The 26,619-nt window shown below is 37.0% G+C and overlaps 1 protein-coding gene across 2 annotated transcripts in view; it reads right to left on the bottom strand.

Moving 5' to 3' along the window:
* EXOC6B (exocyst complex component 6B) overlaps positions 1-26,619 on the bottom strand; it is a 708,301-nt gene that overhangs the window by 579,200 nt on the left and 102,482 nt on the right. For both annotated transcript variants that reach the window (XM_012173630.3, XM_060412346.1), the window contains one exon: positions 12,637-12,841. In XM_012173630.3, coding sequence (XP_012029020.2) covers positions 12,637-12,841 — 205 coding nt within the window. The remainder of the gene's footprint in view (positions 1-12,636; positions 12,842-26,619) is intronic.

Consider the following 26,619-nt stretch of genomic DNA (forward strand, 5'->3'; position numbering starts at 1 on the left):
AACTCTGTACCCCTGAAATACTTACTCCTTATTCCCTTTATTACTAGGCCCTGGACACCATCATTGTACTTTCTGTCTGTATGAATTTGACTAGTTCAGGAAACTCAGCTAAGTGGAACTAAACAGTATTTGTCCATTCATGCCTGGCTTATTTCACTTAGCATAATGTCTTCAAGGTTCATCCATGTTGTAGCATGTGTCAAATTTTCCTTTTTTAAGGTGAAATAATATTCCACCCATTTTTTGCTTATCCATCCATCTGTAAATGGACAGTTGGGTTGTTTCTACCTCTTGGCTACTATGGTTTAGTTTTAAGCATTATCTATTTACTTTCCACCAAGGAAGAAGGAGGTTTAGGCCTCTTTCACATTCTTAACACACTAGTACCACATATCTGGGCAGTGCCCATTCACCTATCCCTTTACAACAGAGATAAATCAATGGATTAATTAGATATGTTAACATTTAGCATTAGCATTTAATTATTATAACTGTATGAATGCAATTCACAGCTATGTAAGATACTGCCTATAATCTCTAAAGACACCCACGACTTTCACTTCGTCCTCTGGCTTCTGAGATTTTACACTATGCCTTGATGTAAGTCTACTTTCATCTTTTTTGTTGGATACTTGGTAGGTCCTTTAATCTGCTTGTTTGTGTCTTATTAATAGAATTGGGGGAAATTTCCTGCATTACTTCTATGATGAATTCCTTCCCTTCTTTTTTGCTTCCTTTTTCTAAAATACCTAGTATTCAAATGCTATTTTAGATCTCCTGAACTGACTCCCTAATATTCTTTTCATCTTTTCTATTTCCCAGGTCCCATCTTTTTTTACTCTCCTCTCTAAAAGACTTTTTCAACTTTATTTTCCAAACACTCCTTTAAATGTTTTCAGCTGCCATATTTTAAATTTTTAGACATTCTTGTTGTTCTCTGCTCTTCTTTTATGTGGCATTCTGATCTTGCTTCTACCATGTAATTTACTTTCTTTTATCTTTCCAATGCTGCTGATGATAGTTTGTTTCATTTTGCCTTTTAGGTTTTCCTCTTCTTGCATAGTCTCTATCTTCTTCATGGTGCTTCTTTGTACATGTTTGTTCTGACTCTGTTTTCATGTTAGAATCTTTTTTCAAGTATCTGGTGATCCTTAGCCATCTGCTCAAATTTTAATTTGGGAAACTAAAAAGCTAACTGAAATTTCTCGGGCTGTACATTAGTCTAACCAACTGTGACCTTCAAAGTCATCTGACTTGCTCTTTTTATTGGCGAATACCCAGTGGACATATCTTTAGGACACTTCTCTTGGGCTAATTATATTATTCAGAGTATTCAGATTATCTTCCAGTCTCACACCTGAAGGGTGTAAGTCTGGTTCTGGAAACTAAATCAGAAAAGAGGGCTGTGAGATTTAGGATAAATCTCAGTATTTCAGATATAAACTCGCTGTTTTCAGTTTGTGTCTATTGTTCTCTGGTCTTCTGCTGGAGTTGGGATCAGGTAGTTAACTGGCAAGAAAAGCTGAGGAAGGAATCCTAATTGATTCTGAATAGACACTCAACCAGCAGTTCTGTCTAACTGGTTCTTAAATAGACATTCAACCAATCTTTCTTTTGGGGCATCAATTTTACTCCCCTTTCCTTGAGGCCAGCAATTTATTAAACATAGAAGTTTTGCAAAACCCTAAAACTAGATTGTTCTCAGTTTCTTCTACTACCAATTTAGGACTGAGTTTTCTTTGATATGCTAGGACAATTTTCACACATCTTTTTACTTTCCAATTTCCAAAAAATGTGCTGTTGCCTTCTCTTCTATATTCTTTATGTTTGACAGCTCATGCTCTCAAAAAAAAAATTTCCTTAGCTGTTGTTTTTATGAAAGGCAGAAGACAGAAATGTATGTGTTCAACACACTATCTTTATTAAGATGTTAATTTGATCACCTTATAGCACCTCCAGAGAACTTTCAGATAGTTTCAAAATCCATTCAAAGAACAACTTTAGGTATTTTCACATAGTTAATATAATTGGAATAAGAGGATATACCTTAGAATATCAAAAAGGGTAGCTTTCCTGAAAAATGTTAAGGTGTGGGTACATTAAATTTAATTAAATACATAATTAAGATAACTGATTGATTTATTAACTATCTACTATGACCAAGCACTATGCTAGAAAGGTGCTGAGGATACAAATCTAAAAAACCTACCCCTGTCCTTACAGAGACCATAAGCTGTTTGGGAGGACAGATAAGTAAAGCAGCAATCACACTAATGGCATTCCTTCCTACTGTGAGATGCTACCTTGCAGGCCCGAGTAACTCTCTACCTTTCCCACTCGCAAAGCTTAGCAATGAACTAGCTCAGCAGACTGAGTAAGTTCATCTGAAGAATACGAGGTCTCTTTAGCTAGTCTAAGTGGCATCGATACGAGAATTCCCCTTCCCCTAGCCAAATCATTTCTCTGACCAACAAGGATCCATCTAGTACATACTGACTAGATGTTCTTCCCCCTCTCTCAGCTTCCCTATCAGTAATACAAGAGCAGAGTCCTTCTCGTGAGGCATATGCTGTTGCTTGTAGTGCAAAGTAGAACCCATTCGATTCCTTCATAAAATGATAGAAGATGGTACTTTTGTGCACTGTGCTGACCTTTCTGCCTATAAGGCTTACTGAGGAAATGTACTTTACAATTTTATGGCTAATTTTTTTGTGTCTATGCCTCTAACACTACCTTTATCACTTATTAAATTCATATACTATATATTTGGGTCAATTTCTGTATTTCTATCCTACTCAGCAGTTTATTCTTATGATGCCATACAGTTTTAAATTAAGTATTTACTGCTCTACAGTATAAGCCAAGGCTCAGTAAAAGGAATATTTTCAAAAGAATTAAATCTTAAAATAACTGAAACATATATATATATATATATGTAGCATATTTGTGAGAGATGGTATAAATATTGCAATAGCTGCTGTTTCTCTAAAGTAATGGTCTATTTAGCCATGTTTACAAATTATATTGAGAACTCATATGACAATTTGCCTTTCATAACAGAAAAATTTCTCCTAATAAGCTAGCATGCTTTGCTTAGTCAAAGCAAATAAATAATACATGTATGATATTTACACACACATACACACACTGTAGTTTCCTTTTCATCCTAAAGAAAACTCAAAACCAAGCCTCAATATTGTCCTCAGATTTAAGAAACAAATTCTGTATGTTCTTTAATGCAACATGAATCAAGTCACTGCCCTTTTAAATTTAATGTTCATCTTTTCAACTGAAAGCAGGTGCAAAATATTTTAAAAGTATACATAATAGAAATAATTTTTATGGGAAGGAAGAAAAGTGTTTAAAAGTTAGATCTAATTCAAGGCTGACAATTGTGACAGAAAAGTGAATTTTAGGAATAAAATTAAAAGTATTTCAATCATCAAGTTTATCTTCTCCTTCTTAGAATCTATTTACTTTCTCCATTCATCTAGGATGGTTCTTTCTTTTTAATTTAACATATATTATAAGCCTAGGACTAATCTAAGTCCTTGATTTCCCTAAACGTTTCCACATCTTTGAAGAGAAGATTAAAAATTCTAACTATAGAGCTGTGAAGACTGAATGTTTTGTTTAGTAAATTGCCCATTGTCATACAGCTAGCAAATGGCAAATCTAGGAGTCTAACCCAAACTGCAAAGTCTATTCTGTTAATTATCATATTACTGAACAGTAAACTTAAATGCCTACTATCCTCTTCAGATTCTAACATTGTACGATCTAGCATAAGCTACTCCGATTGGTTCCAACTTCAAGAATCCCTGTTTTACAGGTCCATATTCCCCCACCCTACCCTAAGGCCATCTGTATTATCAAAGAATAAGGAGCAAGAAATTGCACAAATACATAAATACCAAAATCAAGAAGAAAAGAGAATAAAAGTAAATCCAGGAACACCAAACCAAGTGAGCATCAACTTCTTTGACTCCAAAGGCCATATTCTGTGGAAGTTTTGCAGAGCACCCAGCACAAAAGAGGTTTCAGTGGCAATACTGCTTTTACTTGGCAGGCATTACGTAGCCTATATGAACTCAGCTGGTAGTACCATGCCTGATCTAAATCAAAAGATGTTCTACACAATAAATAAAAGAGCTCATTTTGCTGTAGCCAAGATCTAACCAAAGAAAGTCAAAGGCTGAAAGAATTGTGTGAATGAGTGTGCTCAGTCGCGTAGTCATGTCCAATTATTTGAGACCCCATGGACTGCAGCCTGCCGGGCTCCTCTGTCCATGGGATTCCCCAGGCAAGAATACTGGAGTGGGTTGCCATTTCCTTCTCCAGGGGATCTTTCCTATCCAGGGATTGAACTCATGTCTCCTGCATTACAGGTGGATTCTTTGCCACTGGGCCACTTCAGAAGACCATGAAAAGAGCCATGGTGAAAACTAATCTTACCCAAGGATCGGTTTCTTTAAAACTAGTTACTAAAGGAAGAATGCCTGGGAGCCTTCAATTTCTTTTATGAGCAACCAGTTCCTTTTCTAAGCATCAGTTATATAACCCATATAATTTGGCAAAGCCAAGTTAGAATTTTAAAAGTAAATAAATTCTTCCTTTTGTTAAAGGACTTCACATAGAAACATCAACCTAGCCAAGAATGTTTATGTTACAAATGTTATTTAGTCCCACAAAGCCTGAGGCAAACTAATCAAAATAACAAATACAGAACTTCCCTCCTGCACAAATCAATTCCATAACAAGCGAATTACAGAAATCAATTTCATAAAGAAAACTAAAAAACAGCATACAATTAACAAAGAACTACTTTAGACATTTTTTATAAAATCAGGTCAAGCTAAATTGATTATTCCAAAATAAGATGTACACAGTATTCTGGAAGCACACTGTAAGAATATCAACATATCCTTTGGGATAGGACAAAAGGGAAGGTTTTTCTACTTGCTTTAAAGATGGCTCTACTTCTTGTAGCAGAGCTCACAGGAGGGTCCATTAAATGCTTTCAATCCAATTCATGTTAAGAGATATACAGGAAGATGAACGTGGGGTTTTTTGTTTTGCTTTTTTAATAAAACTACTTAACTTAAAATTCAAAAGGACAATAAACAGTAGAATGAACAATTTTAAAATTCCTCCTCAGATTCCAGTATATGATTGAACATAGGTTTTGTTGCAGGAAAGGGAAACTCTTCCAGGGCCCAAGATTGGGCTCTTGTCTGATACTCAGAAGTGAACTGTCCAAGGAGACACACGTGCTAACAAAGCAAGAGACTTTATTGGGAAGGGGAAACAGGGCAGAGAGCAGGAAGGTAAAGGAACCTAGGAGAACTGCTCGGCCACATCAGCCTCAGGTTTTATGGCGATCAGATTACTTTCCAGGTTGTCTTTGGCCAGTCAGACTGAGTCCTTCCTGGTGGTACACACCTTGTGCCAAGATGGATGCCAGTGAGAAGGATTTCTGGGAGGTAGTAGGACACGTAACATTTCCTTTTGACCTTTCCCAAACTCTTCCAGTTGGTGGTGGCTTATTAAGTCCGTGGTCCTTACCAGGACTTCCTATTGTAAAATAACTCATGCAAATGGTTACTACAGAGCCTGGCCAGGGTGGGCAGTTTAGTCAGTGTGCTTTCCCTAACAGTTTCATACTTATCAGTTCAGTTCAGTCACTCAGTCATGTCCGACTCTTTGCGACCCCATGAATCGCAGTACACCAGGCCTCCCTGTCCATCACCAACTCCTGGAGTTTACTCAAACTCATGTCCATCGAGTCGGTGATACCATCCAGCTATCTCATCCTTTGTCGTCCCCTTCTCCTCCTGCCCCCAATCCCTCCCAGCATCAGAGTCTTTTCCAATGAGTCAACTCTTTGCATGAGGTGGCCAAAATACTGGGGTTTCAGCTTTAGCATCAGTCCTTCCAATGAACACCCAGGACTGATCTCCTTTAGAATGGACTGGTTGGATCTCCTTGCAGTCCAAGGGACTCTCATGAGTCCTTCAACACCACAGTTCAAAAGCATCAATTCTTCAGCACTCAGCTTTCTTCACAGTCCAACTCTCATATCCATACTCATACATTCTCTTGATTTTCTACAGCTCCCCAGGTATACTGGAAGATAACCGAAAGACTCAGAGACTTCTGCTGCTACTGCTAAGTCGCTTCAGTCGTGTCCAAATCTGTGTGACCCCATAGATGGCAGCCCACCAGGTTCCCCATCCCTGGTATTCTCTAGGCGAGAACACTGGAGTGGGTTGCCATTTCCTTCTCCAATGCATGAAAGTGAAAAGTGAAAAGTGAAGTCGCTCAGTCGTGTCTGACTCTTAGCGATCCCATGGACTGTAGCCCTCCAGGCTCCTCCATCCATGGGATTGTCCAGGCAAGGGTACTGGAGTGGGGTGCCATTGCCTTCTCCACAGAGACTTCTAGCTTAACACAGTTTAACCAGACAGACTATACCACTGTTTCCTAGATCCAAAGGCAAAATTAAAATGTACAGTTCAGTAAAAAGTAATTCTATTCAAGACCAAATTAAGAGTGCATTAATTTTCTATTACTGTGTAATATACTCGGAGAAGGCAATGGCACCCCACTCCAGTACTCTTGCCTGGAAAATCCCATGGACGGAGGAGTCTGGTAGGCTGCAGTCCATGGGGTCGCTAAGAGTTGGACACGACTGAGCAACTTCACTTTCACTTTTCACTTTCATGCATTGGAGAAGGAAATGGCAACCCACTCCAGTGTTCTTGCCTGGAGAATCCCAGGTACAGGGGAGCCTAGTGGGCTGCCGTCTATGGGGTCGCACAGAGTCGGACACGACTGAAGCGACTTAGCAGTAGCAGCAATAGTGTAATATACTATTATAAACTTAGTGACTTAAAAGTACACAAAAATATTATCTGAGTTTCCATAGATCAGAAGTTAAGCAGGTTTGTGCTGAGTCTTCTGTTCAAGGTCTCACCAGACTGAAATCATGATGTTAGTCAGGCCTGTGGTTTCATTTGAAGCTCAGGGTCTTCTAAGTTTACTCATACTGTTGCCAGAACTCAGTTCCTTGTGGTTGTAAAACTCGGGTCCCCATTTTCGTGCTGGCTGGTGGCTGGGAATAGCTCTTAGCAACTCATGGCGGCCTACAATTTTCTGCCACATGGCCCTCTCGAAAACATGGCAATCTGTTTCTTCAAGATCAACAGTTAAGCATCAGATGCAGTTTTTAATCTCGCTAACTTCTGCATCTAACCTCTCAGTCAACTTCAGCTGCTCAATTGTGTCCATCTCTTTGTGACCCCATGGACTGCAGTACGCCAGGCTTCCCTGTCCATCTCCAACACCCAGAGCTTGCTCAAACTCATGTCCATTAAGTTGATGATGCCGTCCAACCATCTCATCCTCTGTCATCCCCTACTCTTCCTGCCTTTGATCTTTCTCAGCATCAGGGCCTTTTCCAGTGAGCGAGTTCTTTATACCAGGTAGCCAAAGTATTGGAGCTTCAGAATCAGCATCAGTCCTTCCGATGAATATACAGGACTGATTTCCTTTAGGATTGACTGGTTTGCTCTTCTTACAGTCCAAGGGACACTCAAAAGTCTTCTCCAACACTACAGTTCAAAAGCATGAATTCTTTGGCGCTCAGATTTCTTTATGGTCCAACTCTCACATCCACACATGACTACTGGAAAAACCACAGCTTTGACTATATGGACGTTTGACTGTACCTCTAGACCTTCTTTTAAAGGTACTCACCTTATACACTAGGTTCACACACTTAGGGGAGAATATTTTACAGGGTGTACAGACCAGGGGGCAGGAATCCTGGGGACTATCTCAGAATTTTGCCTGCCACATGAAACCAAAGCACAGATCTTCCTACAGATAAAGCTTTATCCAGAAACAATATAATACTTGGAATACAAAAAAATGAACAAAACTACATATCCCTCAAACAGCATTTTTTCATCATCCTAAAATAGTAATTTTTGCATCATATATCTTGACAAAATTGAATAAACACTTTGAGATTATAATCTCAGATAAAAGCCTGGAGCCTATTTTGCTCATTAAACCCCAATTTGGTGGAGTCCTTCTGGTGGCTTAAATGGTATATCCCAAAGAGAAGCCAGTCTACCAACTGCCTCCAACATTTCATTTTACAAAGGACAAAGTTCAACCATGGATCAATGTAGCAACTCAGGATAGGATAAGTAGAATAAGAAAAAGGGAGATGTCCACGAAGAAAATGCATAATGTACTATATAATTGCTAGAAGCACCTAGATCAACTATCAAAATTGATACTTTCAAATCTGTTTTCTTGTATGATTCTAAAGAAGGCCACTTAAATTTTTCTTTAAAGGACAAGAACATATTTTTAAGACCAAAACTGCAGTTGTTGAACTAAAAATGATGATTAGTGGCACAGACAATGCTAAAAACTGGATCAGTAAATTATAAGGCAAACGTACAGGGGAGAAATGTTAAAGAGATGAAACTGTGAAGAAAAAAGGAAAAAAACCATGGAGATATATATTTTTCTAGGCTATGTAATAATAGGTTGTAGCAGAGTAGCTAGCTATTCACCAAAACTATTTCCTCTTTCTCCCAGTCAAACAGATAAACTGTATTTCCAATCCTCACTTGCAGTGTGAGCTTCAGCCAATGTAATGTTGGCAGCAGTCATATGTATCACTTACAAGTTGTTCAATGAAAAAAAAAAAAAACAGTCCCTAATGCTCTTACTCGTTTCCCTACTGCTATAACACTGAAAGTCACACGAAGTGATAGAGCCACAAGTCCTAGATCCCTTCATAGTCACTTGCAGAAGAGCTACCCCACCAGGAATAGAATACCCATTGAAGAATTCACCTAAGCAAAAAAATAAAATTTCTAGGGTTAGATTTTAGAGCTTAACTATTATAAGAGGTAGCATTATTTAAAGAAACAAGCACTAGAGTTGGAAGAATGGTGTTGATAACAAAAAATAACAAAAAAGCCTAAAATAAATGGCATCAGTTTAGAGGTCAGGCGGTAGGCAGTAAGAATATACATACAGCAAGTCAAAAGCCTGAAGAGCCCTATGATATTGTGGCAAACAAACAACAAAAAAAATCCTGGTAAAACGAGAACCAGTAATAAATGAAAAGGCATACCACGTGGCTACTGGGCCTGTAGCTCTATAAGTGAATGTAGACAGTTATAGTGTATACTGGCATTTACTTTCTGCTTTTAGCAAGGTTTTACACAAAAGAGATGAGCACAGAATTTCCCAATTTGCAAACTAAAATTTGGGCCATATTTCTGAGCCCGGAAACTTAGGCCTCAGAGGGTCAGAAAGCTGAACACATACAGATCCCAATCAGTAAAAGAAAAAAAAAGTAAAAGTTTGAGCAATTAAATCCAAAGAAAAACTTGTTGAACTTAATTTTGAGGCAAAAATTAGATTCAGGTATGGTTTTCTTACTCACTATTTCATATGGCCTCCAAGTAGGGCCATTAAAATAAGAAAAAAGACATGAGGCAAGAGTTATTCTCCCCTAATCCCACTACCTCTCCAAACAGGGAAGAAGAAAAAAAATCATTCCTGAAAATTACATTTAGAAAAGAACACTGGGTACACTATCTAAACAGAACCTACTGGAAACAAAGAGATCAGAGGTCTGCTAAGTTTTGAGGTAACTATACTGCCAAAACCCCACAAATTTGGACTAAATAAATCTTTGTTCAGAACATTAAAACAAACGTTGGGCTCCTAAACTCGTAGAGCAGAAAGCAGGCACTGAAAGATACATAGATATATAAATGTGGTTGTAGATGTAAGTCTAGCTGTACATGTATATCTACAGAGAGAAAAATAAGTATTCAAATGAATGTAAATTCCCCAGCACACACTTCAGAAATGTACACAGGAAAAAAAAAAAAATAGGGAAAGAAAAACTAAGATGCAGCAAAGGAGTTCTTTCCAGAGAGTCAACATCTAAGCAAGGAAGTTCTCCTATTACTAATTGAGAAAGATTTGCCAATGATGACCCAAAAAGATTAGATGATTTGATATGAAACAGGGAATACTGTGCATCTCCTGTTCTTCCCATTTCTAAATGGAAGTTTTTTGCTGTAGCTATTCTGTTCTAGCTTCTCCATGGTCATCAGCCCACTGAAGAGCCACATCTGGATCTGAAGGAGAGCACTGAACATCCTTGGAAAATACCATTCTTTGAGGGGGATATAGTAACTAGATGGGATATTAGGTTGTATTCCTTAGGGAAGGGACAGAAATGTTCTATGGATGAAAGGAAGAATGAAGTCATATTTGATGAGCAAAAGAGTAGACTGTGCCAGAGACTAGCTACTATTCACCAAAACTGTGTTCTCCTCTTAGAGTGAAATCATACTTCCCAGTCTCCCTTGCAGGTTGGTATGGCCATGTTTTTAAGCTCTAGGCAATGAAATCAGTGTAGTAGTGATGCTGTGTCACCCCCATGCCTAGCCCAAAACACCCTACCACAGAGTCTTCCCTGGTGCTCTAGTGGTTAACACTCTGTACTTCCAGTGCAACGGATGAGGGTTTGATCCCTGGTCAGGGAACGAAGATCCCACATGCCACAGGGAAGAGCCAAAGTAACAAACAAAAAGATAAATAAATAATAGAATGTGTGCTAAGAACAAAATAAACAAGCTTCTTTAAAAAAAAAAAAACCTACCACACCCAATACTCTTTGGTCTTTCCCCTTCTGCAGCAATCTTCAAAACCATATTAAAAATGACAGAGCCATATAATGGAGACATTTCTTAAATCTCCATTGCAAAGAAAACCATTACAAATCAGAAACATCATTTTGGACTTGACATAAGAGAGAAATAAACCATAACCTCTCCCTTTTATCCAACATCCATGAATTCAAACAAATATTTATTGAACACCTACATGTACAAAGGATGTGGATATGTGGTAGTTTCTCTCCCTCCCACTTTCCTTACTTTTTAGGGACTACAGAAGATTTTTAAATGTGTAAGATATCCTTACTCAAGGCTCTTAGAGCATAAGATAGTAATACATGCAATAAGAGCTATATTTGAGATGAAAAATATTATAGGAGGAATAAAGGGTTATCAATTAATTAAAAAGTCCTGAATTCACAAAATAGTTCATCACTATTTCTTTAAATGACAAAAATACAGCCAACACTAATAGTTTATACAGACTGAATGACACAGCAGATAAATTCATCTCAATCTAATCTGAATTCTATACTACAAGATCTGACCTTTATCAACTGAACTCGAGCAAATCACTTCCCTGCCCTAGGCCATAATTTCTTCAGATAATTAGGGGGAGAGACAGATAATCTCATTAAATGAAATAATAATACTCTTTATGGAATCTTCTCTTTTACTTCAAAACCAAAGTAATTTCTCAAGCAAAGGCCTAGAAAAAGCAACTCTATTCTTCAATATTTTGAAAGGTTAGTAAAAAATTTTCAACCACAATAAAGACTTGCCTTACAAGATACTTTCATTCCTGTACTCAAAATATACAGAGCAAAGCAAAAGTATATTTCCAATGATTAAATTTTTTCTACATCACTAAAAAAAAATAAAAAGACATGATATGATTATTTCCATCAAAGTTTATCATCAACTAGTTATAAACTTTCTACTTTGCAAAGTAGAATAATAAAAAAATTTAAAGGAGAAAGGGGAAAAGAATATCTGTATTCTCTAGGAAATAGATTTCCAACAGGCAGATCTCTTTTACAGAATCAAATACCTAAAAAAATAGCTGAGACCAAAAATCTGACCCAAAATATGACCTGCTCCCTCCTTTCTCACAGAATGATATGAACTACAAATGACTTATTCAAGAAACGTTGTTTATAGAACCAAAAAAGACTTCCCATAAAAAAATGAATCTACTACTTATTATTGTAGGTTACATCAAGGTATCCTGAGAAATTTTAATAAAATTAGCATGACTTAAGTTTCAAAAGAGCAAATAATAATGCAAATTACTACTGTTCTTTATTCAGAACAACAAAGTACTTCTGGATGTTCTGAGTGACTTTCATAAATTAGAGATGAAGATACTAAAAGAAAAAAATCTAAATACTTTGTTAGTTTTTAATAAGCTATAAGCGAATTCCTTTCTATGATCATAAATCACAGCATTTCAAACAGGCCTTTTTTCATCGATACCCACTGATATCCAAAATAACAATTACAGAAATACTCATATATAACATTTGCTTACATAGTAAATAATCAATCAGAAGTATATGCAGCACAATTTAGCTCATTAACTAGAAGTAGTACTTTTTAAAACCTGGGGCTTTGAATCATACCCAAAGTCAAGAAAAGTATTCAAAAAATAGAAAAAGCTTTTCAAAACAACAGCATAAACCATAACAGCCAATTAATGTTTACTGAGCACTCACAGAGCAAAACAATATACTGGTAAATGATTCATTGCTCTGTTAAGAAAATAAAAAATATTTTAAAACCACATGTTCCCATAAAGATGAAGGACTTCCCTAAAATGACAAAAAACAGTTAAGACACTTAGCAAAAAGAAACCTGTGTAACAGAATACTTGCAAAGTCATTGGCCAGCCTATCATAAACCCCAGACCTACTTGCTTCATGGCAGTCTCTCCAATTTTGTCTGAATGTTTGCGGATACTCTCCAGAAAGTCTTTGAGATCAGACATAGACACATCCTTAATTTCTTCTCGAAGCTTGGGGATATTGTCCACCATCACCTTGCAGAATCGATAGTGGCTGACTTGAGGAAGATAGGTATGCTCTAGATGCTCCAGAGTTTTCAGTGCAGGATAATGCCTATAAAAGGAATTGCATCGCCTTTAGCTCAATTCAGTCTTCTTTAGGGCCACAGATATATTCCTCAGGGAAAATTTCTAGCCTGAATTAGTTTTCACTTATACTAAGACAAATGCAGGACTGATTCAATAAAAACATCAGTGGAAAAATAAATATCAAATTATTAAAAACTAATATATGTATTATAGGACTTAATAAATTATAATCAAAAAAGATTTTATCTCAAGAATACAGAAAACATAGAAAATCCACCAATGAAATTCATTACATAAAGAATAAAGGCCACAGCTAGGAGATTAAAAAAGAGAGAGAGAGTGAAAATAAAGAGAAATACAAAATTATCCTATCAGTGCCATAAAAATCATCCTATAAAATAAAATACCCAAGGACAGACTTTCAACTGTGGCACACAGAAGATCTTAGCAAATCTTTTACCAAAAAGCAAATATAACCTGGATAAAACTTTGCAAACAGCCATTTCAGACTCTGGAAATTAGAAAGGACTCTGGAAAGTAGAACAATAGCTTCAGAAGGGTTTATTCATGAAAACTGATAAACAGAAAGGGACTTAATGCTGTTCTTGCCTGGGGCTACCTCCATCATCCTCTTCACTTTCCCTCATCACATCACTTGGTTATAACTTGTCAGGAAAATGAGCAACTTCTCTGCCATTAGGGGATGACATGATTTGGAGCAGAGGATGAAAATCCTATACTGAATAGCGCTGTTAGGAAAAGTAGCAAACTCAGTTACAAAAAAGAGGTGGGAACTTCCAAATCTACTGGCCCGATATTCATCTTGGTTGGGACAAACTGCAGACTAGAGGACTAATCAAAAACTTAACAAGGAAGTCAGAAACAAGAGATCCGCAGAATAACCTGATCAGTTCAATTCAGTTCAGTTGCTCAGTTGTATCCAACTCTTTGCGACCCCATGAGCCACAGCACGCTAGGCCTCCCTGTCCAACACCAACTCCTGGAGTTTACCCAAACTCATGTCCACTGAAGAGAAGGCAATGGCACCCTACTCCAGTACTCTTGCCTGGAAAATCCCATGGATGGAGGAGTCTGGTAGGCTGCAGACCATGGGGTCGCTTAGAGTCCGACACGACTGAGTGACTTCACTTTCACTTTTCACGCACTGGGGAAGGAAATGGCAACCCACTCCAGTGTTCTTGCCTAGAGAATCCCAGGGATGGGGGAGCCTGGTGGGCTGCCATCTATGGGGTCACACAGAGTTGGACATGACTGAAGCAACTTAGCAGCAGCAGCAGCATGTCCATTGAGTTGGTGATGCATTCCAACCATCTCATCCTCTGTTGTCCCCTTCTCCTCCTGCCCTCAATCTTTCCCAGCATCAGTGTCTTTTTATATGAGTCAGCTCTTCGCATCAGGTGGCCAAAGTATTAGAGCTTCAGCTTCAACATCAGCCCTTCCAATGAACACCCAGGACTGATCTCCTTTAGGATGGACTGGTGCGATCTCCTTGCAGTCCAAGGGACTCTCAAGAGTCTTCTCCAACACCACAGTTCAAAAGCATCAATTCTTTGGTGCTCAGCTTTCTTTATAGTCCAACTCTCACATCCATACATGACTAGTAGAAAAACCATAGCCTTGACTAGACAGACGTTTGTTGACAAAGTAATGTCTCTGCTTTTCAATATGCTATCTAGGTTGGTCATAACTTTCCTTCCAAGGAGTAAGAGTCTTTTAATTTCATGGCTGCAATCATCATCTGCAGTGATTTTAGAGCCCCAAAAATAAAGTCAGCCACTGTTTTCCCATCTATTTGCCATGAAGTGACAGGACCGGATGCCATGATCTTAGTTTTCCGAATGTTGAGCTTTAAGTCAACTTTTTCATTTTCTTCTTTCACTTTCATCAAGAGGCTCTTTAGTTCTTCTTCACTTTCTGCCATAAGGGTGGTGTCATCTGCATATCTGAGGTTACTGATATTTCTCCCAGCAATCTTGATTCCAGCTTGTGCTTCTTTCAGCCCAGCGATTCTCATGAGGTATTCTGCATATAAGTTAAATAAGCAGGGTAACAATATACAGCTTTGATGTACCCCTTTTCCTATTTGGAACCAGTTTGTTGTTTCATATCCAGTTCTAACTGTTGCTTCCTGATCTGCATACAGGTTTCTCAAGAGGCAGGTCAGGTGGTCTGGTATTCCCATCTCTTTCAAAATTTTCCACAGTTTATTGTGATCTACATAGTCAAAGGCTTTGGCATAGTCAATAAAGCAGATATAAATGTTTTTCTGGAACTCTCTTGCTTTTTCAACAATCCAGCGGATGTTGGCAATTTGATCTCTGGTTCCTCTGCCTTTTCTAAAACCAGCTTGAATATCTGGAAATTCACAGTTCATGTATTGCTGAAGCCTGGCTTAGAGAATTTTGACCCTGATAATCATGATGGTGTGATCACTCACCTAGTGCCAGACATCCTGGAATGTAAAGTCAAGGGGGCCTTAGGAAGCATCAGTATGAACAAAGCTAGTGGAGGTGATGGAATTCCAGTGGAGCTACTTCAAATCCTAAAAGATGATGCTATGAAAGTGCTGCACTCAATATGTCAGCACATTTGAAAAACTCAGCAGTGGCCACAAGACTGGAAAAGGTCAGATTTCATTCCAATCCCAAAGAAAGGCAATGCCAAAGAATGCTCAAACTACTGCACAATTGCACTCATCTCACACGCTAGTAAAGTAATGCTCAAAATTCTCCGAGCCAGGCTTCAGCAATACGAATAACCCGATAACTCTCTGCATATCCCTAGCTGACCCAGAGGCTGTGCACAAACACAGGTAACACCTAAAAGGGCCTAAGCACCACACACAGCCCTGGCTGACTAGTAAGCTTCAGGCTTGCACCTAGGAGAAGGATATAAAAGCTCAGCAAAGCTAAAAACTGCCTGAATTTTTAATGTAGTCCCTAATCCACAAACAAATCCACTGACAAAGGGTAGATACTTTCATCGGCTCAAGTTTCTTAGAGCACCGAGGACCAATCATTAGCTGATGACTAGCCTTTAAAAATGAATGAAATATATTCCCAGAAAAACAAAGACTGAGAGAATTCCTTGTTAACAGATCTTCCTTACAAGAAATACTAACGAAAGTCAGAAAGGAAATGATAGCAAGTAGTAACATGAATTCACAGAAAAAAAAAAGAAAGAAGAACACAGGAAACAATAAATATCTGCTGAATATTAAAAAAATATATGACAAATAAAGAAGCAGATTATACTCCATAGAGTAACCTCTAAAAAAACAAGCAACTCAAAAAATATGCTGTTAAAAAATTTACAGTGCTTCCCTGGTGGTCCAGCGGTTAAGACTCTGACTCCAAGTGCAGGGGACACAGTTCTGTCCCTGGTCCGGGAAGATTCCACATGCACTGGAGCAACTAAGCTTGTGTGCCACAACTGCTAAGCCTGTACACCATAAGAGAAGCGACTGCAGTGAGAAGCCCACGCACCACAATGAGGAGTAGCCCCCACTCGCCACAGCTGTGCTCAGCAAAGGCTGTGCACAGCAACGAAGACCCAGCACAGTCTAAATAAATAAATAAATAAATTTTTCACAAAAATTTATGGAAGAATTAAAATAGTATACTACAAAATATTTAATACAACAAAGGGGTAAAAGATAAATAAGAACAAAAGAGACATGAAAAATAGAGCATAAAACCCAACCATATTAATAATTATATTAAAGGCAAATGGACTAATAAGCTTGCTAATCAAAACCAGATTTAAAAAGCAGATCCAACTATATGTTGCCTACAAGAAACCCACTTTAGAGTCACAGATACAAACAGGTTAAAGTAAAAGCTACAATAATATATACCCAAAATGTAAACATAAAAGTGTTTGAATGGCTATATTAATATACAACAAATATTGCTGGAAACATAGAAGGACATTTTATAATAATTATAGGGACAAGATTTACCTGTTAGGTAGGAAAGCTTCTATTAGCATTAGAGAACAAACAAAACTAAGATTGATACAGCTGACTAAGCAAAAACAAATAAGTATATATAAAAAGAGCATAATAATAAAGAAGAAACAACAACCTAGTACAGATTATTTGCAACATATAAATTTGAGGGTTTTTTTTAAAGCAATGAGCAAAAGAAAAGTCACAAGAGCACCCCAAAAGGCAAACCTGAAAAAAGAAGTTGGACTGATATGAAGACATCAAAGTCAAAAATATGATTGTGTCAGATGGGTAATGGATATTATTATCAGAAGTTTCAATAAATGAGAATTCACAGCCTGCTGGTAAACAAATTTATATTACTGATATAAGTTTTCAGTGAAAAATATTACCAAACACATATTCTAAACAGTTGCATTTCTTCCCCCCACCCAAAAAAAATTAGATGCACAAAAATATGTATAAGCCTCTTGAATTATAGTTATTCATATTTGCAAATAAAATACTAAACTAGAATTCTATTAACAAGGAATTGGTTAAACAGATTATGATATATCTATGTAGTGTATATGTATATCCAAAGAATAATAAAATAGCAAAATGTTCACAATATTGTTGAATGAAAGTTAATTCAAAAAATAGAACTTACAAGTATAATCATGTTTTTCAAAATTACAAATACATATATATGTGTAAATTAAGTATATGTATCTATGTATGGCTACATATACTAAATATAAGCCCACACACAAACAAGTACATAGAAAATGACTAGGAAAATACATACAAAAATGTTAACTGTGATTTTTCCTTTCCTTTGGATAGAAACCTTAAAGGTAATAAATTTCTTCTTCATGTTTTTAATTTCCGCATTTCCCAAAATATACTTGGTACAGGAAAAACCCTTGGGCTACTAGGAGATCAAGCCAGTCAATCCTAAAGGAAATCAGTCCTGAATATTCATTTGAAAGACTAATGCGGAAGCTGAAGCTCCAATACTTTGGCCACCTGATGCGAAGAACTGACTCATTAGAAAAGACCCTGATGCTGGGAAAGACTGAAGGCAGGAGGAGAAGGGGACGACAGAGGATGAGATGGTTGGATGGCATCACCGACTCGATGGACATGAGTTTGAGCAAGCTCCAGGAGTTGGTAACGGACAGGGAAGTCTGGCGTGCTGCAGTCCATGAGGTCGCAAAGAGTTGGACATGACTAAGCGACTGAACTGAACTGAGGAAAAACTTAGTTCTGATCCTTTAAATGAAAGACTTCTAGTTCTACTTTAGGTTTTAAGAATGAATTTCATGGTAGATATTTAAACTCTTTTTACTCCAATGCACTTAATACCACAAACACTAAAGTCTAGAGGTTGGATTTACTTGTTTTGTTTGTTTATGTTTTCCCTTCCTGTGTTCCAAAAATCAAAATTTTAATCCAAATAAATGAAGGGAAGAAATTTATTTCCCCTAAATTTAGAAATAAAACTACAAATATAGCTTAACCTGAAATGGTTGCTTTTATCAAAATGTTACAGACTCAAAAACAGTACAATTTACATGGTTTAGTGTAAACATAATGGTGTTTATACTACAATTAGGTATGAAGAGCTATGTGCAATAAAATGCATTTCCTCTAGAGAGAAACTTTAGAATGGATATAAACTCAGAAATTAAGCCAAAAGATAAACACACTTTAGGGTCTAGTTATATTTTGGAACACTGTTTACAGAATGAGAAAAATCTAACAATGTTGCCTGCGGACACAGGCACATTCACTGATGAGACACATGGCTATATGCTGGAAACATCTGGTCTGTCAAATAACGCCACATTTTTCAAGGCTAATTAGTATAAAATCCAGTGATTTCTGGCAATAAAGAATACTACTTTATTTCTCCATTGTCCTTTCCCTAACATATTCATATTTCATCAATAATAGATCAATAGCATTCATTCAAATTTCCATGATCCTCCAATTAAACTCCTCTATACCAGACAACAAAAGAATAAAATTCTATTTCCAGGGGCCATGGAAATCTAGAACACAACTTTGACATTACTTTTGACAACCTCTAAACATTACTAAAATGGAATCAAAAGCCAATTCCTAAGTTTCATTTGCATGTGTGCTAGTTCTCCCCTTCTCCCCACTTTATGCAGATTCCCCAGTAGAGATGTGAGCAGAAAGAAGGTAAATGAAATAAAAGCAAAAAATTGTTTTAAAAATGAGGCACGAAATGAAGTCAAAATAATTCTAAAAACTGGATAACTTAAGGTCAGAATAACTTAGACATGATTGAATGCTATTCTAAAAAGAGGAATGTTGATTATAGGCAAATGAAATTTTGGTACTTTTTTGCCATAGTATGGAACTCTTTCAGGCCTCCCAGGTAGCTCAGTTGGTAAAGAATCTGTCTGCAATTCAGGAGACCGCGGTTCCACTCCTGAGTTGGGAGGATCCCTTGGAGAAGGGATAGGCTACCCACTCCAGCATTCTTGGGCTTCCACGGTAGCTCAGACAGTAAAGAATCTGCCTGCAGTGCAGGAGACCTGGGTTCGATCCCTGGGTTGGGAAGATCCCCTGGAGGAGGGCATGGCAACCCACTGCAGTATTCTTGCCTGGAGAATCCCTATGGATAGAGGAGCCTGGTGGTCTATGGTCCATGGGGTCTCAAAGAGTCAGACACAACTGAGCAACTAAGCACAGCACAGCACATGGCACTCTTTCAAAATGACAGGTGTTAAATTTCTAATAAGTGATCTTGTAAAGTGGATCACAACTACCCATGAGAATTTTAATTCAGAGTATGATAAGAATATGAAATAAAAGCTTTCACCACAGAAAACACTGTTGTCTTTCCTAATTAAAGATCATTAATAAAAATACTTAATTCCTTCGGTGAGCTAATGATAGAAAGATGGTCAGATGGCTTTCCTCAAGGAGCACAAAACCTAGTATTATAATCAGTATTTATAGCTTTAAAAAAAGTAACTAAGCTTCTAGTCATGAAGGAATAACAAGGAAGAGAACACACTTCTGCTCTTAAGAAGTAAAATACCAGCTACGTGTGTGCTAAGTCACTTCAGTCATGTCCAACTCTTTGCAATCCTATGGAATGTAGCCCACCAGGCTTCTCTGCCATGGGATTCTGCAGGTAAGAGCACTGAAGTGGGCTTCCATGCCCTTCTTCAGGAGATCTTTCCTATCCAAGAATTAAACTCATGCCTCTTATGCCTCCTGCATTGGCAGGAGGGTTCTTCACCACTAACACCACCTGGGAACTAGCTAAAATTCATAAAACAACTGCTTTCAGACTGTGAACATCAAATAACACAAAACTGTGGTCTCTGAAAAAAGGAAAACAAACAAGGTGAATTTAACAGTTACCTGAATGTGATTTCTAGATCATGGACACAGTCAGAGAAAACTCAAACAGAGCCCAACAACTTAGCAGAGTTAGCATCAGAGATGCAGTTCAGGAATAATGATACACCTTAAGGTTGTGCAGAATTTCCTCAAAAAAGCGAAGCAATGCAGAAAGAAGTGCAGAAATTTATACAAGAGTTCCCTTGAGCCTTTGCTGAGTACTAGGCCAGGCATAGCAAAAGTAAAATTCTGCACAAACAGGAATAAAAATGGGAGGGAAGGAAAAGGAAAAAAAAAGGAAGGGAACGAAAGACAGGAAGAACAAGGAAGGAGAGACAGACAGAAGGGAGATGTAAGAGAAATACTCCAAGGAGCTCAGACAAAGCAGAGAAAACATTTGAACTCTGAAGAGCCCAAGTGCAGAGCCCTTGGGATTTCAGAGTTTTTCAAAGAAGATGAATACTACTCCAAGCAACCCCTGTAATAAAAAGTTGTGCTTAATCTTTCAGTCATGTCCAACTCTTCACGATCCCATGGACTATAAAGTCCATGGAATTCTCCAGGCCTGAATACTGGAGTGAATTGCCTTTCCCTTCTCCAGAGGACCTTCCCAATCCAGGGATCAAACCCAGTTCTCCCACATTGCAGGTGGATTCTTTTTCAGCTGAGCCACCAGGGAAGCCCCAAAAGGAAAAGTTAGCTGAGCTTAAAAATGGGGTCTGATGAGACTGCGATTCAGATGGATCTGCAAACAACTAAACTATTTGCCAAAACAAAAACCAATATCCTGTAAGAAAGAAAAGTCTCCCAAAATTCAAATACTCAGCAACATAATATAATGGCCATTATCTAATCAAAACTTACAAGACATGAAAAGAACAAAAAATTGACCTATAATTAGGAAAAACAATCTTCAGAGAAATCCAAAATACCAAAAATGACAGCACTAGCAAAGAAGTACATAAACAGAGAAATTAGAGCACTGTAACATGTATTTTTAAAAGATGTAAAATAACAAATAAACATAAAAAACCAAATGAAACTCCTAAAGATGAAAAATATATCATCTGAAATGAAAATTTCACTGGATGAAATTAAAAGATTTGACAATGAAAAAGAGCACAGCAATAAAACCTATCCCATATAAAGTACAGAGAAAAAAGATTGGAAAAAAAGAAGATCCTCAAATCACCTATGGGATTTTGTGAAGTTGTCCAACATAGATAAAACTGAAATCTCAGATTGAGGATGGAAATGGGACCAAAAATAATATTTGGAAAAATAGTATCCGAACATCTTTCAGATTTTATGAAAATCAAACTTGCAAAACCAAGAAACTAAACCACAAGCAGGATAAATACACACATACATGAATGCATACATACATATTTATACAAAAGCATATCAAAATCAAATTGCTGAGAACAAATTTTATAGACCAAAGTCTTAAAATAGCTGGAGAAAAGACACAATAAGGAGAGTGACCAAAAAAAGCTGTTCATATACTTTTTCCTCAGAAATTATATAAGCCAGAAGACAAAAAAAAAAAGATATCTCAAGAACAAATGAATCTATAAACTTAGAATTATATATCCATCAAAGATAGATTTCAAAAATGAAGGTAAACAATATGATACCATTTCACACTCACCAAGATAGACATCATCAAAAGACAATTATAAGTCTTGGTAGAATGTATAGAAAATCAAATCCTCATATGCTGCTGGGGGTAAGGCAAAATGGCACAGCTGCTTTGGAGAAAAATCTGGCAGTTCCTTGAATAATTACACAGAATTACCATGATCCAGCAAAATTTCATTCCAAGAAAGCCAAGAGAAATGAAATGAAAACATATTTCCACACAACAAATTGTAAGCAAAAATGCACAGAAGCATTATTGTAAAACCCTAAAACTTAAACAACCCAAATGCTCATCCACTAATGAATGGATAAATAAAGTGTGGTACATCCATGCAATGGAATATTCAGCAACAAAAAGAAATAAAGTACTGATATATGGTACAGCATGGATTAACCTGGGAAACATTATGTTAAATGAAAGAAGCCAATCACAAAAAATCATATATTATATGATTCCATTTATATGAAATGTCCAGAATAAGTAAATATGAAGAAACAGAAAACAGACCAGTGATTCCCAGTAGCTGGCAAGGGAGGCAGGGGACAGGAAAAAATTGAACACTGATGGCCAAGGGGCTCAGAGTTTCTTTTGTGAAGAATAAAAACATTCTACAATTGACTGTGATGATGGTCATACAACCCTGAATATACTAAAAGCCACTGAACTGTATGTTTTAAATAAATGAAGTGAAAAGTATATGAACTATGTCTCAGTGAGGCTGTTAAAAATATTTTAGAAAAATGTATATTAAAAATAGGCAATGTAAAAATTAAGCAAAAAGATAGCAGCAGTGGCTGACTATATTAATACCAAACAACATACATTTCAGAAAAAAATATTACCAGGGATGAAGAAGAACTTTCCATAATAATAAATGGGTCCTTATAAAGAAGATAAAAAAATGCTTAATGTGTATGCAACCAATAAGAGAACCTCAAAATATACACTGAAAAAACTGAAAGAATAAAAAGAACATATATGTAAGTCCAGTCATAATAGGTAATTTCAACACTCCCCTGTCAGCAAATAACAAATACAAAATCATCAGGATGTAGAAAAGCTGCACAGTGCTATCAACCAGTACGTCTAAATGATACTTAGAGATGCTCTTCTCAATAACAATATATATTATTTTAAAGTGTATATGTCATTTTCACCAAAACAGACCATAAAACTGGGCCATAAAACAAGTCTCAAAAAATATAAAAGATTGAAATCATACATTTTACATTTATGAACACAATGAACTAAAATATAAATCAATTTTGATACATCAGGAAAATCCCCTAATATTTAGAAATTAACCAGTGAACTTCTAAATAGTCTGTGAAATAAATTTTTAAAATCACAACAGAAATTAGAAAATATTTTAAATAAATGTAAAAAAAAAACTGCAACATTATAAAACATGTAAGATTCAGTTAAAGCACTGTTAAAGAGAAATGTATAGCTTTAACTAGCTACATTAGAAAACAGAACCAAAATCAATGCCCTGGGCTTCCACCTGAAAAAGCTAGAAAAAAGAACAAATTATTTACAACAGCCAAGATACAGAAGCAACCCAAGTGTCCATCAACAGATGAATGGATAAAGAAGATGTGAGATAGACAGGTAGATATAGAGAGAGTTGCTATTTAGTCGCCCAGTCGTGTCCTACTCTTGGCAACCCCATGGACTGCAGCAAGCCAGGCATGTGCGTGTGTGCGTGTGTGTGTATGACTGAATCATTTTGCTGTGCACTTAAAACTAATACATTGCAAATCAATTATACTTCAACCCCCAAAAAAGAGCAAATTAGATCCCAATTAAATAGGAGAAAGGAAATAGTTCAGTTCAGTCGCTCAGTCGTGTCTGATTCTTTGTGACCCCATGGACTGCAGCACACCAGACCTCCCTGTCCATCACCAACGCCTGGAGTTTACCTAAACTCATGTCCATTGAGTCGGTAATGCCACCCAGCCATCTCATCCTCTGTTGTCCCCTTCTCCTCATATCAAAAATCAGTAAAACAGAAAAATAAGGGAAAAAAAAACAATAAAACCTAAAGATGCTATCTTCAAAAAATAAATAAAATTGACAAACAACTAGCCAAAATAATGAGAGACAGACAGAAATGACAAATCATCAACATAAGTAATCAAAGAAAAAGTATCACTATAGATTCTACATGTTAAAATAATACAGTAATACAATTAACAATTTTTGTCAATGAATTCAACAATTTGGATAACATGGACAAATTACTTGAAAGATACAAATAAACAAAATTTTCTCAAGAAACACAAAATGCAAACAGCCATGTATTTATTTTTACATTAAATCTGTAGTTAACAACTTTCTTACCAAAAACATGCAAATCTCCTGGGTCAAGTGGTTTCAATGGTAGATTCTACCAAGTATTAATGTTTAAGGAAAATAATTATTAATACTATACAAATTCTTCCAGAAAATCAAAGACAGGAAAATTTCCACGTTATTCACAAGGCTAGCATGAATCTGATTCCAAAAAGATATAACACAAAAAGGAAACCACAGATAAACATTTCTCATGAACACAGATATAAAAATCCTTAACAAAATTTTAGCAAATCAAATACCACATCACATTAAAAAGGACAGTATATCATGACCAAGTGGGATTTATTCCATGAATGCAAGTTTAACATTTAATATTCAATATAAATCATCATATTAAGAAACTAAAAGCATTTTTTAAGAAACGTATGATCACCTGGCACTAGTGGTAAAGAACCTGCCTGCCAATGCTGGCGCCAATGCAGGTTCTATCCTTGGGCTGGGAAGATCCCCTTGGAGGAGGGCATGGCAACCAACTCCAGTATTCTTGCCTGGAGAATCCTCATGGACAAAGAAGCCTGGTGGGCTACAGTCCACAGGGTCGCAAAGAGTCAGACACAACTGGAGCAACTTAGCACGCATGATGATCATCTCATTTACATAGAAAAAGCATTTGACAAAACCAATATTCATTCCTAATAGAAAGTTTCAAGAACTAGAAATAAAAGCAAACTTCTTCAACCTTATAAATTACATGTACCAAAAATTACACCTAATATATGATTTAATGGTTAAATGCATTCCCTCTAAGATCAGGAACAGGACAAAGATATCTAGCCTTATCCCAGGGACGGGGGAGCCTGGTAGGCTGCCATCTATGGGGTCGCACAGAGTCGGACACGACTGAAGTGACTTAGCAGCAGCAGCAGCAGCAGCAGAGGCTCTAACCAGCTTCCCTTGTGGCTCAGATGGTAAAGAATCTGCCTGCAATGCAGGAGACCTGGGTTCTATCCCTGGGCTGGGAAGATCCCCTGGAGACAGCAACAGCAACCCACTCCAGTATTCTGGCCTAGAGAATTTCACGGACAGTATAGTCCATGGGGTCGCAAAGAGTCAGACATGACTGAGCAACTTCACCTTCACTTCACTTTCAGAGGCTCTAACTAGTTCAGCAAGACAAGGAAACCAAACCAAAAAAGAAAGCATCCCAATTGGAAAGAAAAAAATATACCTATTTTTATTTGCAGATAAGATAATCAGCTACATAGAAAATTCAAAAAAGCTCCTAGAATTAGTATATGATTTAATAAGATTGCAGAATAAAAGATAAATACACAAATTTAATAGTATACTAGTAATAAATTACTGAAAATTAAAACTTAAAAAGTAACAACATTGAAAATAGGCATCAAAAAATATAAAATAATTAGGGATAAATATGATATAAGATATATAAGACTTGTTCACTAAAAAAGCAGAAAACAGTTAAAGAAGATCCAAATAAATCAGAGCATTCATGTACTGGTGGATAAGGGGTAAGAGGGATGGGATACGAGGGACCTAGTGTGGTAAGACTGTATGTATAGGAAGGCAGCTGTGTCAGGGCCAAACAGGAATGAGAAGGGCATTCAGGCAGCACAGAAGCATAACATTGGGTATTAGAGCCCAAGCAGATTAAGGAGGATACCATACAGGAGGGCAACTCTGTATGTGGTGTTGATATAGCTTAAGGGAGCCCCCAAAATATAATTCTACTTTATGCACCAGAAAAAGGTTGAACTGGAAATACTGGTCAATAGTACTTATGACAAGCACTTGAACTAAGAGGAAAAATGCAGATTGTCCATATAATGAACTACTATCAAGCAATTAAAATAAGCGAACTAGATCTCTATACATAAGTTTTAAAAAGCTCTCCACTAGTATGTTAGCCCATGATTGCAGATATTATTGTCTATTTTTTTCAGAGCTATGTCCCCAACACTAAAAGCAATGCCTAGCAACAGAGTAGGTACTCAATTCATTTCTATTGAATGAATGAATGAATCTCAAAAAAACAAAGACCAGAACTATTCATGTAAATGCTTTTTAAAATACAATATGATTTTTGGACATTAAAAACATGGACTAGAAGGAAATACCAGATTTATGATACTGGTTTCCTCAAAGGAGAAAGGAAAGGAAGAGGATTGAGGAAGGGGATGAGTTCTATCTACCTGAATTTCTTAAAATGTACATCTTTACCTCTCTCTGATCACATATGTTTATATATGCCACAAATTATATATACATACATATATATGAATTAAAACCAGAATTGTTACTATTTGTTAATTTAGAGAAGTTGACACAGAAGTTTGTTTTTTGCGACCCCATGAATCACAGCACACCAGGCCTCCCTGTCCATCACCAACTCCCGAAGTTCACTCAGATTCACATCCATCGAGTCGGTGATGCCATCCAGCCATCTCATCCTCTGACGTCCCCTTCTCCTCCTGCCCCAACCCCTCCCAGCATCAGAGTCTTTTCC

Source organism: Ovis aries, chromosome 3, assembly GCF_016772045.2.
Source record: "Ovis aries strain OAR_USU_Benz2616 breed Rambouillet chromosome 3, ARS-UI_Ramb_v3.0, whole genome shotgun sequence".
NCBI classification, from domain to species: domain Eukaryota; kingdom Metazoa; phylum Chordata; class Mammalia; order Artiodactyla; family Bovidae; genus Ovis; species Ovis aries.